The sequence below is a fragment of the Emys orbicularis genome, chromosome 1 (genome assembly GCF_028017835.1).
Source record: "Emys orbicularis isolate rEmyOrb1 chromosome 1, rEmyOrb1.hap1, whole genome shotgun sequence".
In the NCBI taxonomy this organism is placed as follows: domain Eukaryota; kingdom Metazoa; phylum Chordata; order Testudines; family Emydidae; genus Emys; species Emys orbicularis.
The window spans coordinates 230698443-230716452 of record NC_088683.1 but is presented as its reverse complement, the minus strand read 5'-3'; the positions used below and the strand labels follow the sequence as shown (position 1 = coordinate 230716452).

At 41.2% G+C, this 18010-nt stretch overlaps 1 protein-coding gene across 1 annotated transcript; it reads right to left on the bottom strand.

The window, feature by feature from the left end:
* Positions 1-1182: 1182 nt before the first annotated feature.
* On the bottom strand, positions 1183-17517 carry PIGA (phosphatidylinositol glycan anchor biosynthesis class A). The gene is made up of 6 exons (XM_065423334.1): positions 17476-17517; positions 13106-13890; positions 9321-9453; positions 5483-5615; positions 3747-3953; positions 1183-1446 (listed from the first exon to the last, which is right to left on the bottom strand). Exons 2-6 carry the CDS (start codon positions 13818-13820, stop codon positions 1183-1185), a joined length of 1452 nt encoding a protein of 483 aa, XP_065279406.1. The 5' UTR covers positions 13821-13890; positions 17476-17517.
* Between the last annotated feature and the right edge of the window lie 493 nt (positions 17518-18010).

The window sequence follows — 18010 nt, the reverse complement described above, 5'->3', positions numbered from 1 at the left end:
TTTTCTGATTGATATAGGTGTAGATTACTTAGATTGGGGGCAGAGAACCAATGACTGCAAGGGACCACATTTCTCACCTCACAGGGAGTATGCAAATCTAGTGGCCAGATCCACTAACTTTTTCCAGAAAGATTTAACTTACTGGATTCATTTAAGAATATCTTTGGTGCAGTCTAGGTGTCATGACATTTAACATTTTCTCTTCTGAAGATGAATTCAAATGCAACTGATGTCATAAATGAACAAAAATTAGTAGTTTTTGTCTAGCCCTTAGTGGATGTTTATCTACATCTCTCACACAAACAGAAGTTACCATGTTGGCAGGCCTGAGCTACTCTTGGAAGCTTGTGCCTTTGCATTATGCCGGTTTCTAAAAATAATATAATTCCCTCACTTTCATGAGTACTTTAATACAAACACAATAAAATGTTAGTTTTCCATGTAAGAGTGAAATAGGCAGTATTTAGCATTTTCTAAGATATCAAAAAAAATTCTATAATGGAGTTTTGATAGATCAGAGAGATACTGATCACATTTAGGCAGAACATTGAAGAACCCTTTCAAAATTAGTTTTGTGCAGCCAGAAGTGTCTGTCTAGGGGACACAGTTGGGTAGGACAAGAGCTGGCTAGCAGTACATCAGATGCTGAAAGTCTATATGGTAATGTGCTTGTTTTTATAGAAGTGATTTCACATATCACTTTTTGATTGATTTGGGTAGGTATTTTTATTTTGCCAATTCTTCACAGGTCTCCAATACATCAATACAAATATTAGGAGTTGGCAAAAAACCATCTAAAGCTAGTTAATTTTGTGTTTTGGCACCCTAGGTGCCATGAAAAATCCATGCTTATTCTCTGTATAATACACTAGTAGCAGATGAAATCTGGTATTCTTGTCTCTCTGAAGGTAGTTTTACACCTGAACTGTGCATATTACCATTTTCCTAGCTACTTTAAGTATAAGTGCAAAAGAATTATGTCCATAAACTGCATATGTTTAAGTCTTTCCCCAAAACTAATTGGCACAATCCTAACTTGAGGTAGCACATTTTACCAAGTTTCTTTCCAACAATTTAGGAAAGCTTTTAAGAGTTTAAAAACAATGTCTCTTTGTGGAATTAATTCTATCAGCAAATACTAAAACCTTTTAGACAGCAAAGGTCTCCCCACTTAAAACATTTTTAACGGTTTAAAATCTCTTCTTTCTCACTTCCTTTTTTACTAGGAAAATACTGTTGAGTCCATGCTCCACTAGGACCCGTGGCATCTACTGCAACATCAATAATGGAATCTGGAGTCATCCATCTCAGAAATACCAGGAAAAGGAAGCTTAATACAGCAAAAAGAGCAAAAATACACCCAGTCACTGAGCCACAGTGAGATATTAGTCTGTCAAGCCGCTTGTCCATTGGTAATACCACTTCATCTGCAACTCTGTCATACACCTGAAAGAGGGGAAATGAGGAAAGAGTTAAATTTTGCCGAGTAATCTTTATGATGTATTATCACTGAAGATTAGGCAAAACTGTGTTTTACTACGTATTGCACATAATAATGATCCTGTTCCAAACTTAGATGGGAGTGTCCAACAAAAATAGTTTCTTGCATATAAAAGACTGTCCTTTAAAAAAAAAAAAAATCAATGAGAATAACTAAAGAGGTGGAAAAACTTCCACAGGAAGACAGATTTAAAAGATTGGAACATTGTGTGTAACTTGATAATGAATGGCACAGAGGAGTGAAAGATCACACATTACTATTCAGCCTCTCATAATACAAGAACAAGGGGATAGTCAAACAGAAAGGCAGCAGATTTAAAACTGATGGAAAGGAAATACCTTTCCCAACTTAATTAAATTGCAGAACTCATCATCACAAGAGATCACTAAGGGCAAGAGCTTAGTGGGATTCAAAAAGGATCAGACACTTAGCTATTTAACGAGGATTTCCAGTTAGAAAAAAAACTAACTTTCCATGAAAGTCTACCAATCCAGACTCAAACTCTATTCACCCACACTTCAACATGATGATAAATAATTAAAAGATTATTACTTTCCCTGCCCACAAAAATATGTGGGAATCCCAGAATGCTGAACACTGAGAGTCCATTTTATCAGAAATTCTATTTTTCTTTATGAGAGGAAGTCTGAAGCTCTTTTGATATATTTACATTAAAGGTAAAGGGGGTGTGCGTAGATGTCTATACACACACACTCTCACCACAGGAACAAACCATAGTGATTTAACTACTTGATTTGCAGCACAAAGATTCTTTGTTCATCCAAGCAAATCAGGTAGGGCTGTCTAAATTCTAACCTTTGTACCTGCAGCTAGGGAGTAAGTAGGAATGGGACACAATCTATAGCTTTCTTGATGAAAAATAACTTTGTAAGAGTTACTAATACAATAATAGAATAGGCTTGACAATATATAAGTGACTTAATAACTTTCTTTTTAGTGAGTACTATTATTCAAAACTGCTATTTAAAGAATGGTGCTATACTAAAAGGGCAGCACTATAAATACCTACAACATATAGATAACGGAAGTTTTCAATTAGCCCAAAAGCCATGTCTTTGAAAACCTGATGCAACTATCATGCACCAGTTATTTCAGAGATAAAGTGCAGTTAGTTCTGCAAATAACCAGTATTGTTTCATTGCTGAAAAATGTGACTCTTCTACTCATCCCAACATTTTCCTAGTTTGTTTAGAATCCAGTTTCTTTTAGCTCTTCCCTAAAAACTAAACCAAACTAACTGCTATAATCACACTTCAAATAGTTGGTTTTTTTTAAAAGGTTACATACTCTTTTTTAAAAGGTTTTTAATCTCCTATTCCACTATTGATTAAAAGACTATATTCTTACAGAAGCTGCAACATTAGTATTCCTTATGCAGCAACGGTTAACCAACATAGCTGACATCAACAGCAATATTGGAGCAATGTGCAATAAGAATGTTTCAGCATGACAAGGTATTCTTAAAGCGCAAGTTAAAACATTCAAAACAGTAAAGTTTAAAAAGAAATTGATAGAGAAATACAATTCACAATCTTATGGTTGTGTTTGTTTTTTTAAATATCATTATTCTATAGGACACTGATAAAACCAAGCTGACATTAAGTTGCATGTTATTTTATCTCTTTCCAACCCCTTTGAGGCCAAAATCAGTTTTTCTAGAAGTGTCAGCTGGAGGTGTTCGCCGCAACAAGTTATAACTGCGTTATCTATAACAGGTAAAGTTTGTCACTAATGTAAAAAAAAGTACTAACATGTAAAGTACAGTTCTACTCTGATAAGTGGCTGTGAAAACATGGCAACTTCTTACTCAACATATCCTTAACTTGTGTGTGTTTGATTGTATCTGAAGATGTTAAGATCTTATTTTAGTCACTAAGTTTTACTTCTGTTAATCTGGCAGAGCCAACAGAGACAGACAGATTCTATTCCTTCTTGTGTATCAGACTTGTTCAGTACCTTTTCCAATTCCAAGGTCAAACAGTTATATGTGCACAAACCAACTGAAAACAATGGGGAAAGGAAAGAATCCAGTTTGATTTTCTAGTGGTAGTGTGAATTTACAGGGCTAGTAGTTGGCGGAGAAAACATTCACTTATTTGTTAAACCATGCACATTTGATATGGATATCACTGAAATAATACACAATCTCACAACACTACTTGTAGAGAATCACTTTTTGAGTAAAATCACACTTTAAGACAGTCAGAAGTAGAGGTCTACGTACTTTTTCAGTTCTCTCTGCGACATTCCTCCATGTATAGAATGTCTTTACTTTGTTATGGATAGTTTCTGGGGTTGGTAGTGTTCCTGACCTGATCTGGGCAACAGCTTTTTCCAGACCATCACACAAAGATTTCACTGAGGGCTCACATAAGATGATAAGATTTTCTGGTAGCACCTCAGGGATTCCACCAACTCTTGTACTCACAACCTTTGGAGGCAACAAAACAATTAAGTAGTACGCATGCTGCATAACATAACTCACTAAAATACAGCTATACTGGTAAGACAAAATTGCTCAACAGGAGTACTTTAGATCAAAACAAAGGATCCAACCTTGCAGGTGCCTTCCAGGCACAACATCAAATGACTTCAAAAAGTTTAATCTGCATGACAACTATAGGTCTTGGACCTAGAAGTGGTGTTAGTACAGTAGCTTAGCGGTGGGATGTTCAGAATCAATATTTGGATATCAAAGGGACCTCACATACAGAAGCAGAAAGGACTATGTATAACAGAAATTTTCAAAGAAGGGAATTATCTTTCCCAAAGGTGCCTGTCACAATACACAAACGCTATGTATAATCAGGCTTGGATTCCCTCCCCACTGCCTCTTTCGTGCCCCCCTCACCTTCACCATCCCCAAGGGAAAAAGGCCAGTAGGCTAAAAAGGGGGGGTTGTTTTATCTCCCACACACACTTTTGAGCTTCTATGTCATTAACATTTACAAGAACATAACATATTTGAAAGTTTTGGAATACTAATTTTAATATAAAAAAACTTTTTAAAAATAAAAAAAAAGGAAGGAAGTAGAACACAAACTCTTGTCAGGTCTATTATTATTAGGCAATAATAAAAAAGTTTAGAACTCATCCCAAGCAGCAAGTGGAAAGGGAATGGGTACTGGGACTTGGGACTGGAGAGAGGGGTGAGGCTAGCAGGCAGAATCTACTATCATGGGTCTCTGCAGAGGGTTCCAGTCCCCATCATTTAAATTTCTCTATGCCCAAGACAGCCTCTATATTTAAAAAGTTACTTGGGAATGGAATCTCTGACAGCATGACTCTGCTCAGTTGCTATTTTAACCCTTACAACACTAACATGGATTCGTAACACTCACAAAAGTATACAAGCCAGCAAGGGATTCCACCAAGAACGTCCCAGTCTTTGATCTCTTTTCCTCTTTCCTCCTTATGTGAAATCTCTATACAGAGTAAATACTTCCTCAGCTGACTTAAGAAATGGATATCAGTTCTTGAGTCAGCCAAAGAACAGTGATAAGAACAATGGCTCACTCAAGGCTACGTGAATTAACCAAAAGATCGGTCATATTCACCAAACATTTTTCTTCAAATACCTATTGCTGATGGAAGGTAGAGGCAAAAGTCTAACAGATATAGTTATCCATGGACAGAGTTAACTGGCCAAAAACACTTTCAAAAATACATACAGAACAGCATTTTGAAGAGGCAGCTTGGTTAGTTCAGAGAACTGGGAGTTAGGAGACGTGTATGCTGTTCCCAACTCTACATGAACATCCTCTGGGAGCTAAGCAAGTCAGTTAACCTCTCTCTTTGTCTCAGTTTCCAGAGGATGTGTAAATGTGGATTAATATTTGCCCACCTTGGTAGACTGCTTATAGATCCTCAGATGAAATGCACTGTTATAAGCATATATTATGAAAATAAGCATTGTAAAAATATGTATGCATGCATTCTATACAGCAAAGATTCTTTTACCTGTAAACCACAACTGGCTGCTTCCACAATTGCCATACAGAAGGCTTCAGTGAGAGAAGTATTGAGAAAAATGTGTCCCTGGACCAAGACGTTTCTAACATCCTGGTGTTCCAAAGCCCCTAAAAGACGCACTCTGCCCATAGTTAAAGAAAAAGATAAACACTGGTTTCACATACTGTAATAATGCTACAAAACATTACACAAATATTTTGGAACATACAGTTTACAGCGTATACATAGTACTGTATTAAAGCAGTGTGGACACTATCTTATTCCAATTTCTTTAAACTTTGATTAAAAAATTAAGCCTCTGTATTTAGCTTGAAAAGAAAAACCAAACTGTTTGAAAAACTGAGGTTTTATGGCAATTGCCTTTAAAATATTTCTACCATGTTTTCTAGGTTAAGAAGGGAAGATTGTGTTATTTGGTTAATATTCCAAATTTACCAGTCTCCCGTGTTCAAACAAGTGCAGCAAACAGGGAAGTTCTACAGGGAGAGTGAAAGGCTCTCTTTCTAGGTATGTTTCTACATTCAATACCATGACCACCAGCAATGGGAAAGTGGCTGTGGCCTGCAACAGATGTGCCATGTTTTCTTTCCTGCCTGAAGCAAAAGAGACTTTGTTTGAGGTGGAAGTTAGTGGTTGTGCTGGAATATAAGATCCATGGTTTGAAAGAATAGGTATTGACACTGCATATCTGAGAGGCTGAGTACCTGGACAACCAGACTCTGAAAGTATCACCATCCCAGGTTCAAGAAGGATTTGATGACCAAGGAACCAGAAAGAGCGGAAACCAGACAGTATTGGCAGCTGGTAACCACCAGAGGGCAAGAGAACAAAGCAGCATTCTACACTGCTGGAGGAAAAAGAAGATGGACAGACTGTGACCAACTGAGCAAGGACCACAAGGAATTCCATACAACTAGAAATAGCCAATCATTACCAGATTCTTAGCATGGACACAGTACAAAGTGTGTCTGAAGATCCAGCAAGTCAAATGGAATGGAGACCATACAGGACATACCTGAGAATGGCTGCTCACCCCAACCCATAAGAAAATCCCCCATGCCCACAAAGATTTCCAAACATGCAAAGAAGACAGATGATCTTTGTCGGGGATTCTATGCTGCAGAATGGAAAGAACATTCCGCAAGGGACAGGCAGACAACAGGATGGCATGCGGTCTTCCCAGAGCCAAGACACAAGATGTGACTGCAAGATTAGATAGGCTTCTGCAGTTGACAGGCACGACTCCACTAGCGATGGTGCATATCTACGCTACTGACACTGCTTCATGTGATAACTCAGATTATAAATGACTTTAGAGAACTTAGAAAGGTGCTGAAGGTGAGGAAGGAAGTCCTCTGAGTGAAGGAAGACAGCAAACAAAAGATTCTGGAAGCAAACCGCTGGCTAGGTAAGTGGCATAAAGTACAGGGTTTTGGTTTTGTGGAAAACTGGATCACCTTCTGTGAGGAGAGGGGGCCATGCAATTTGGATGGCCTCCATCTTCTAGGGGATTGGCTGGCTAGACTAGTCAGGAAGGTGTTAAACTAATAACAAAAAGGTAGGGTGAAAAGGGAGAACAAATGAGAACTCATTTAGCACAAAATCAAGATATCAAGAATAAAATTAATCAAGGTAAATGCAGAGAAGAAATACTTTCATTACCTATACATGAATGCTAGGAACTTAGGTAATAAGCAAGAGGAACTGGAGGTGATCATTTATGAGCATAAATTTGACCTAGTTGGTATTATTGAAACCTGGTGGAAAGATCTGCATGATTGAAATGTTACAGTCCCCAGTTATAATGTATTCAGGATAGATCATGTGGGCAAGAGAGGAGGTAGGATTTTTCTTCCTAACAGATATGCGCTAAATAGCTACTGGACCTGACACAGGAATTAATTCAGGGGAAGTTCAATGGCCTGTGTTACGCAGAAGGCCAGAATACATGACTCACGATAGACCTTTCTAGCCATTATATATATAAAAAAATAATAATAATCTATGAGACTATAAAAATTGTGTCCCACATGAAATGCAAAACAGGAAATAGTCTGAAAATATTTTTCTGAGTTATAAAATCACACTAAAGAATCAAAATGGCTTCTTCTGGGTAATTATCAGACAGATATTTGTAGTCTGTAATGCATAACAGGGATATACACATCTCTATTAAAAGTACACCTCTACTCCGATATAACGCTGTCCTCGGGGACAAAAAATCTTACCGTGTTATAGGTGAAACCGCGTTATATCGAACTTGCTTTGATCCGCCGGAGTGCGCAGCCCCGCCCCCCTGGAGCGCTGCTTTACCGCGTTATATCCGAATTCATGTTATATTGGGTCGCATTATATCGGGGTAGAGGTGTATTTAGAAAAGCATGTCCTGCACATGTACAGTAGATTTAAAAAGAGAAACAAAATATCTATCGCTTTTTCATATCCACTGGCCAACCAGTAACTTTTCAACACAACATCTAATCAATTCCAAAATTTCAGGGAGTGTTCTAGGCATCAATGGGAGGAACCCTTTAGATTTGGGGGGGAAATAGGAAAACCAGAAGAGAGACATGTTGACACCCTGAATTATTTCTCCCTCAGAGAGAAAAGAAATAATAAAGGGGGGAGGGAGGACACACACAGAACCTCTGGCATGGGAATGGTGGACCCAGGTAGGAGGGCGCAGAGCCCCAGCCATGAGGGAAGGTGTGCCAGGTTGTAGGGAGTTCCCTGCCTTGAGGGAGGACATGGGGGGGGAGGGGGGGAAGAGTTGAAGGGAGGCCCTGAAAGAGGGGGATGGAATGGTGGCACATGGAGGGGGGGGGGGGAAGAGGAAAGAGGGCTGGAGGAATGAAAGGAGCCTCTGGATGTGCACTGAGCTGAACCCCCAGAAACAATGAACTGTGCAACCCTCTAGTACAGTTTTCATATATAGAGACAGGCTTTTTTTAAAAACCCACTAAATTTTCGGCTGGAAAATGAAAAGTTATTTTTAGTTTTTCAAGTGTGTAAATTTGAATATGCCAAAACATCAATAATAAGTGCAGTGTAAATAATTAAGTAGAAAACAGTATCTTAATCCAGTGAGGATTTCATTTCTGTTTGTTTTATAAAAGGACAGAGATAGAAAAACAACTTCAGGGATTTTTGCACTATTGCTTGGTATTATATGCAGAAACAATGAACCAGCAACCCATATTGTTGTCTAATAGAAAAACAAGCTCTACTCACTCCCCCCCCCACCACACACACACACAAAAGAGGAGCCAACTCACACCAATATTTGCTCTGGAAACAGATCCTACCTCTATTAATTTATCATTTTATTACAATAGCGCCTAGGAGCGCCAATCAGGGACACTCTGTGTTTATGTGTGTGTACAATGCCAAGCAGATAGTCGCTGCTCCGTAGAGCCTACAGTCAAAGTATAAAATGAGACAACAGGTGGGGTACACAGATGGGGAAGCACAATAAAACAGTACTGGTCACCTTGATAAGCAGCAGCCGCAGCAAACCAGCTACCTAACCACTGACACCTTATTTCACTGTATGATACTGCTTGAGATGGCTAGGACTCTAACATGCTGATCCTGCAACTGGATTTGTGTGGACAGAACTTTATGCCTGTGCAGAGTCCCACTGAACTCACTGGGGCTTGGCACAGATCTGCCAGCACAAACCAACTTGCAGAATCAGGGTGTAAATTTGCAAGAATCTGCTTATTCTCGTTCAATCTGTGTTCCTACCCGCTTCCCTCCACCCCCTCATTGTTTCAGCATATTCCTTTTTATATTTACATTGTAACCACAAACACACAGAACAAACCTGTCATGTAGTTGGTATCTTTCCCGTACCTCTTCCAAAACTATTCGCTTTGGTCCTTCTCCTCCAACTAAGAAATGTAAATCTGGATATTTCTGACCAAGTTCAGGAATTATACCACTAAGCAAATCTATACCTAAAAATACAAAATGTAGAGCAGTTATTATTGTATTTGAGTGCTTAGAGCTTATCTTTCTGATGCCATCCATTCCTGTAACACTATTCACATGTGTCAAAATCAGAGGTCTCTGAAAAATGGTTGCATCACTGGCTATTAAAATATCAAAACTGATGAACTAGCAGAATGCAAGAGTGTAAGAAGTGTTTAAATTACATATCCTCTTTACTTAGCACTTTAAAAAAAGTCATTCCTTGTCAAAGGAGATTTAAAAAAAATCTAAAGCAAATTTAGGGCCTCAAACTAATTGACATTTTAAGCATATAACCATTTTCAACTTTACACAAAATTACTGCACGAGGCATCAAAACCCCAAGTGCCACAACTGAGATATGAACACAGTTTGCTAAAAAGCAGAAAACAAAGACTCAGTCCTGCAACTCTAGTCACATCAGTAGACCCAATGAAGTCAATGGGTGAGATTCTCACCCCAGCTCCAACCTCTTTTACCAGTAGGGGGACCCTAAAAGGTCCAGTTCTGGTCAAATGAGAACTCTCTTGGTGCAGAAACTGAGGAGGACAGCTGCAGGCTTTCCTCTGAGGACCCCCTTGCAAGTCCTCGTACAAGGTGGATGGCTGGGGACAGGAAGGGCATGTCAGGGGCAGGACCTAAGCATGCAATGTTGTGGAGATTCTAGGCAGCCCAGGATCTCTTTATAAAGTAAGTACTGGACCCCAAATCAACTAGCAAAAGGAATCTAAAAGCAGAAATAAAGAATGAAACTAAAACTACAGTTTTATTATTCTAATGTTTTAATTAGCATGGAGTTAAAACTGGTCATACAGATATGATATTTAAAAAAAGACTCAGTACTTAAATTTAGAGATAGGTGATTTACATTCAAATAGTATCTCAGTCCAAATTGTATGCCCTACATCTGATCTGACTGAGCCACGCTTCTATGAAGCCATGGTGAGGGGGAGGCCAAACTATAGACTCATAGACTTTAAGGTCAGAAGGGACCATTGTGATCATCTAGTCTGACCTCCTGCACAATGCAGGCCACAGAATCTCTCCCACCCACTCCTGTATCAAACCTGTGCTGAGCCACTGAAGTCCTCAAATCATGGTTTAAAGACTTCAAGGTGCAGAGAATCTTCCAGCAAGTGACCCGTGCCCCACTCTGCAGAGGAAGGCGAAAAACCCCCAGGGCTTCTGCCAATCTGCCCTGGAGGAAAATTCCTTCCCGACCCCAAATATGGTGATCAGCTAAACTCTGAGCATGTGGGCAAGACTCACCAGCCAGACACCCAGGAAAGAATTCTCTGTAGTGACTCAGATCCCACCCATTTAACATCCCATCCCATCACAAGATCATTGGGCATATTTACCTCTAGTAGTCAAAGACGAATTAATTGCCAAAATTAGGCTATCCCATTATACCATCCCCTCCATAAACTTATCAAGCTTAGTCTTGAAGCCAGATATGTCTTTTGACCTAGTACAGAGGCACAGGAAAGCTACATGAATATCCCTGGCTTCCCAAGGATCCCCCAGGCTTAGCTAAAGGTCCTGCGCCATTTTCTGCAAAGGAGGGGAACAAATCCTGATAAGGTGACAGTGGAGAAACTTCAGGAGGGAATCCTTATGGAGCAAATCTCCACAAGTCCCTCCCACCACAGGTTTGTTTTTGTTGTTGTTTTTTAAAAAGAAAGAAAGGAACTAGGCCATTAACATCACACTGAATGCTTGTGATGGCCGTATTGTTTTAATGGCTCGAATAGTGCCCTCATATTGTTCCTTCCCCCACCTACCAACAGAAAAAATTCATGGTAGCAGTAAAAATGTTTATGAATTCAATTAAGACAATATTTTTCATTTATTGGTAGCTTAACTATGTTTAGTTATATGTATTTATATTAGCCTGAATTAGAATGTTGTCTGTATATTAGTCTGAATGATAAAGAGTGAATGATCAGAATATTAAGAGTTACTCAGCAACGCTACGTTATTCCAATATGCTGTATTTTACATAGCATTTGTAAAACCTGAACTAAAAGTTTAGAACCTTTAGGTTTATTATAATATCAAGAAATTTCTTCCTTCGTTCTACAAGTATTATAAACAAAAGCAACTGAAAACAAAAACCTATGATAAACATTAAAATTCTGTTGAAGAAAAGAAATTAAGGGCATACTGTCAATTAAAAATTATGTAGTAAACAGATTTTTTTACCTCTGTTACCAGCCCCACCTACGCTTACGGAAAGTGAAAAAAATTAAAATTTTCATAGTTTATGTCAGTGATGCTCAGACCTTAGTGGTTCAGGAACCAAATTAGCAATCAACGTTACTCAAAAGAGCTAATGTGAATTCATTGTTTCTTTTATTATAGCAATACATATTCATATTTAAATAGTATGACAGGCAAATTATTTAGTTTTTTTTAATATATATTAATTATTCTCACAGCAAAATGACTGACATTTTATCAACTACAATTGGTTAATAACATAGTAGAAGCATCCTGATTGGTTAATAATTAAGTCACACAGTGTTTTAATATCATGTGCTGCAAAGAACCACAAGAGAGACATTAAAGAGCCACTTACAGCTCGCGAGCCTCAGTCTGAGTATCACTGGTTTATATTCTTTGTTTACTCCTTCCATTTCTACCTACTGGGGCAATGAAAATCAAATGAGTCAATTTTCACTTATTAAACAGCTTCACTTTCAGGTTTTTAAGATTACAATGCTTATTTGCTTAAATATCAGCTCATTGCTACAATTAAAGAGGAAAAAGTGCAAACTTTTTTTTTTTTTTTAAACCGGTCAGGATTTGTTATAGGAGTCGGACCTAAGTAGTTTCATACAGTTATTTATTTTTCTATTTAAAAAGGGACATAGTAAATGTGTGTTTATCCTGACAATGTGCAGGGACAGCACTGTGCCTGCCAGGAGCTCCACTGATTTCAATGGGGTTCTGTGTGACTGTAGAAATGGGACCTTACTTTAGAGTCTGTACAAGACCAAAATTTAAATTAATCTGACTGAAGTGTACATATATTCAAAATCGAAGACCAAAGAATTTTTAAAAAAATATCAGTGGACGTAGGTTTAATTTTTCTTTCAACAAGAACATTCCCCTGTACCCCAGTACCAACCTCCCACAGAAGTCTGGCTTGGCTGGATTTGCTGCAGGGAGGCATGGAGACAGACAGTGAAAACAGATGTTTAAGGCCCAGTCTTGGGTTCTTAAAGGCCATGGGCCTCCCCTGTGGAACTGTGTGGGTTTTGGGGGCACACTACATAGGTTACTTCCAGGGCACTGGAGACAGGCTGGGGGCATAGCACAGACCCTGTGACTCCATGACAGCTGCTGAGTACCCTCACTTGGTGACTCACATGGCTGGCTGTTCAGGGCCAGCTTCTGTTCCAATGAAGTCAATAGGAGTTAAGCCCCTTAGGATCAGGCCATTAGACTTAATACATGGAAGTGGAAAGAGGGAAATGAGTGAAACAACTGTTTCAGATTCAACGCGTTTTCCTTCTGTCACAGATATGGCATCTGTATTCAGTTGCTTAAATACTGAACATTTCTTACCACCCATTTAAAAAAAAATGAGAAAAAAATTATTTGAAAAGCAACTTACAGTTTGGACCTCATTACCTTTTCTGTAAACAAGCCTGCTGACAACAACAACTGTTATCGTACTATCATCCCTTCTACTTGAGTCTGGAGTGAAGTCAGTGGGATCAACAGCATTAGGGATGACCGATACGATCTCAGGATTCAGTGCTGCTCTTAGTACAGTGTTTTCCTTGCTAGTGTAAGAGACACAAATGATGTGGTTTGTATCACACAGTGACACAGTTAGAAGTTTGTTTGTAAGCACCGAACTGACATCAGCAAATCCAAAGAGAGAATGGTCTGTAAAAACTGTCTGTAGTCCCATTGTCTTGGCATGGAAGAGTGCATCATGAGCCATGGAAGAAAAGGAACTATGGGAATGGACTATGGTGACTCTCTCCCGCACAAATATGTACCTGAGCAGAGGCAGACTGTGGAAGAGCGTTGTTGCTGTAGACTGATTGTACATGACCTTCAAAGGTAAATAATAAACTTTCAGACCATTGGCAAGGTAACGAATGCCTTTTCGGTTTCCATAAGCATGGGTGACAATTATAACTTTGTGCCCTCTTTCAATCAGGCACTGTGACAGCTGGTAGATGTGACTTTCCACTCCTCCCATATTTGGATAAAAAAAATCAGATACCATGCATATACTATGTGTTCGAATTCCAGTTGCTAGGGCTTTTACACAGTTAATGGAGGAAGCTGGAGAAAGAGTGTGTCCATGGCCTCCTATTCTTCTGCAAGCCATACTTAGAAAAAGTTCAGAAATCAGTCCTTCTGGTAGCCAGCCAGTTTGTAGATTTGGGTCTGCTCATTACCTAAGACGGTGGGGGGAAAAAAATTATTGCCAAATACGTAAAGAAGCAGGGCTTAAGACTGTCACTTCTACAAGTACCTTCATGCTACAGCAATATCAGCATTTTAGTTTCTGCAGGGCTGGCGCTAGCTTTTGGGAAGCTCTATGCCATCCACCTATAATAGAACCCACCCTCCTTCCCAGCCACATCCTACCTTTAGTAACTACCTCCCTCATCAATTTGTGAGGCTCCACGGCCTCTTGTGACTCTGTCTCCTCGTCCCATGGACCATCAAGCAAGGAGATAGAGGTGTTCTTTGGCTCTGAGTGGCAGGAAGACAGAACCCCAGATCTCTTCTGCAGTTTTCTGTGACCAAACAGGACAGTGGATAGGAAGCGGGGATGATACCAGGCTGATGGGCCACTTATATAGTTGCCACAAAACTCTGCTTAGCAATAAAAGCTGAAGAATTATATGCAATACTGTAGTACTGAATTACAGTCTCATACCAACAGAGCACTTACCAATGTGCCTTAGACACAGCAGCAACATGTTCCACATTCTTTTAAGCAATTCCACATTTTATAAAATGTATATTGACCTTTCATTAACGTAATGCTATTGAGTACAGTATACTATATACCAGTATATATGTTACACACACACACACACACAGTTACAGTCGTATTAAGAGAAGAGGATCATTATCACACTATCTTAAAGTAAAAACTCAGACTTGTCCTTTCATCTCATGTCCTGGCATTCACTCTTTACACTTTGTATTAAGAAGAGTTCCTCCTGCCCTTGTAAGCATATGTTATCTTTTTTAAGCTCTTTAAGCCAGGCCTTAATTATTGTAAAATACCATACACTTGTTTTCACAATGCAGGGATAATTACTATAACGACCATAAAAATTCTAGTCAGTTTTCTGAGTTTCTGACCCATATGTTCATATCTTTGGCTCCTGTCATGTAAAGGAGTCTACACACGTTACTCATTAATTTCACAGGGACTCCATACGGGTGTCCACACTTGCAGATTCCTTTGCAAGACTAGGGCTATATTTTGTACAGCCATAGGTTCTGTTCTTGCATAACAATTTTTAAAGAAATCTGACCAACATCATATGATTTTACTACATGTCCATAAAATGAAGTGAGGCAACTCCTACCTAAAATAGTTTTGAAGGCCACACGGGACCACCAAGGATCATCTAGTCCAGTGGTTCTCAACCTGTGGTCCACAGACTATGTTTAAGGTTTCCAAAGGGATTTGCACCTGCATTTAACATCTTTTAGGGGTCCACAAATGAAAAAAGGTTTAAAACCACTGATCTAGTCTGGACTACTGTATCTCACAGACCATAAAACTTAACACAGCCATACCTGCATCATGCCCAATAAGTTTTTTTTTATGAAAGTACATCTTCCAGACACGGGGTCCAGGTCTTGGTTTACAAATGCTGCACTTTCAATACGTGTATGCAGTGTTGTTGCAGCCATGTCAGTCCCAGGATATTAGAGGGACAGGGTAGATGAGATAATATATTTTATTGGATCAACTCCTGTTGGTGAGAGACACAAGCTTTTGAGCTATACCACAAAACCAATGATATACCTGAATACATGGATGATATTTTCATCCTCTGGATAGATGACAAACTCCCTCAGACTTCCACCACAACTTCAACCACCACCACCCGTCCATTAAACTCTCTCTGGAACACTCCCACACAGCATCAACTTCTTGGACACCAAAATCAGCTTCAGTGGAACCCTACAGACAACTTTGTACAAGAAACCTACGGATTCCCACATCTACTTTCACAGATCCAGTAACCACCCCAAACACAGCAAGAAACTTATCTACAGCCAGGCACTCACATACTGCAGAATATGCTCTGAGAAGAAAGTCCGAGATACACACCTTAACATACTCAAAAACACCTTTACCAAACACAGACATTCCTCTAGAGAAGTAGATCACAACATTAAACGGGCTACCCAAATACCCAGAAAGAACCTGCTTTAATACAAAAATAAACCCCTTTCCAACTGCACACCCCTAGTTGTTACCTATCACCCCACACTGGAACCCATATGGGGTATCAGCAAACAATTACAACCCATACTCAATGGGCATCCCACCCTGAAAGAAATATTTCCCGAACCCCCTCTTCTGGCCTTCAAACAATCCCCCAATCTCTCCAAGCTTATCATCAGAAGAAAGCTCCCCACAGACCAGATACACCAACTCAAAGTGGCACCAAACCCTGCTACTATAACAGATGCAAAACCTGCAGACTTATCTCCACTGCTACAATGATTAATACCCCCACAACACATCTTTCAAATTCCATGGGTCCTACACATGCCTATCACAACATGTGGTGTACCTCATCCAGTGCACTAAATGCCCCAATAGCAACTATATGGGTGAAACCAATCACTATGCTCTCAATTGAACTCACAAAGGAAAATGATAAAAGACAAAAACACTGTATTACCCATGGGGGAACACTTTTCACAAAGTGCTCACTCTACATTTGACTCATCAGCCCTCATCCTCAAAGGAAGCCGACACAACACCTTCAAAAGATGAGCCTAGGAACTTAAATTCATAACTTGGCTAGACACTAAAAAACATGGACTGAACAGGGACACTGGATGTATGGCTTATTACAACAATCTGTAACCCATTAACCCCTCCTTTTTGCCCTATAATTACAGAGGCATTAACAGGCCACTTCATTGGAAATGGTCCCTTAAAATATGCGCTATCTATGCTAAACTATCTGTTCGGCCTTGTATTTAGCGGTAACACTCTAAGTGCCTTTCCCAGACCTGAAGAAGAGCTCTGTGCAGCTGAAAAGCTTCTCTCTCTCACCAATAGAAAATGGTCCAACAAAAGATATTGCCTCCTCAGCCTCCTTGTACTTTCATTACAACAAAACAGCACATGCGTGTGCCTTCCTGCACAGTGCTCACAAAAACATGTGACATCGAGTCCCCCCTTATTAGCAACTTTGGAGCCCATGAACCACTAACGTTAATGACCTTGAGCCTCTACCGCATTGTAAGACAATCATCACATTAAGAGGCTCTGCGGGACGGAAGCCTACCATAGTGTAGCAAACACCGCTGCACAAGCAGTAGCCCGCAGTTGCAATGTGTGTCTATGTTGGGCGGGGGAGGGGGAGGCTGGAACCCAGCCGCGCCTGGCGCTGTACTTACACTACACCGGGGAGAGACGCGCCTTCCCGCAGAGCGCGGCCGGGGGCAGCAGGCGGGCAGGGGACGGGGCTGCCACACAAGGGGATGGATCGTGGCCCAGGCTACAGCGTTTGGGGAGGGGGGGGGGGCAGTGACAGCAGCTCCTCCCCCGCCCAGCCGGGCTCTGCAGCCAGCGGGGGCGGCGCGGGGAGGGGGGCGGTCGGGGGGGGGGCGGGGTTCTCAGCAGCGCCAGCGCAGCCGAGCAGGTCACAGGGGCCGGGGCCGCCTCACAGGCCAGGCCGGAGGGGGGGGGGGCGCGGACAGACCAGGGGACTCGCTCTGCGGGGGGGAACCGGCCCAAAGGAGGGAGCGGGGCAGAGTCACTCACTTACCTGCCGCCGGCCGGGTCCACCCATTTCCGGGAAGGAGAGAGCGGCGGCCACTCGCTGTCCCACCCCCCGCCCCCGTCGCCTAGACAACAGCCCCGCCCTGCCTCAGTGCCCGAGCAGCCCACCAATGGAGAGGGCAGCTTCAAGTCACGCGGGGCAGAGCAGCCAATCGGAAGCCTCAGTTCGGTTCGGCCCTGGAACGCGGAGAGGGGAAGGGGGCGGAGCGTGGCGTCCCTGACGTTCTGAGGCGCTCCGTGCCTGGACTTCCCTTTAACCCCTTCCTCGCACTAGCCCGGGGGTTCCTAATGCCCTCGTGCGAACGCGGGAGCACTCACCCCCCTGGCCTGCGCCGGCAGGGGTGTGGGTGTGCGTTTGCATGGGGGCTGTGATCCTGCCCGGGTTTCTGAGCCGGCAGCCGGGCGCCTCTTCGAGCTTTTCTCTGCAGCCGGGAGGGCTAGAAGCTTACTGAGCTGGGACTCTAACACACTCACCTGACTCCGGGAGCTGGGGCTCTAAGAAACGCACCATGAATCGCAAG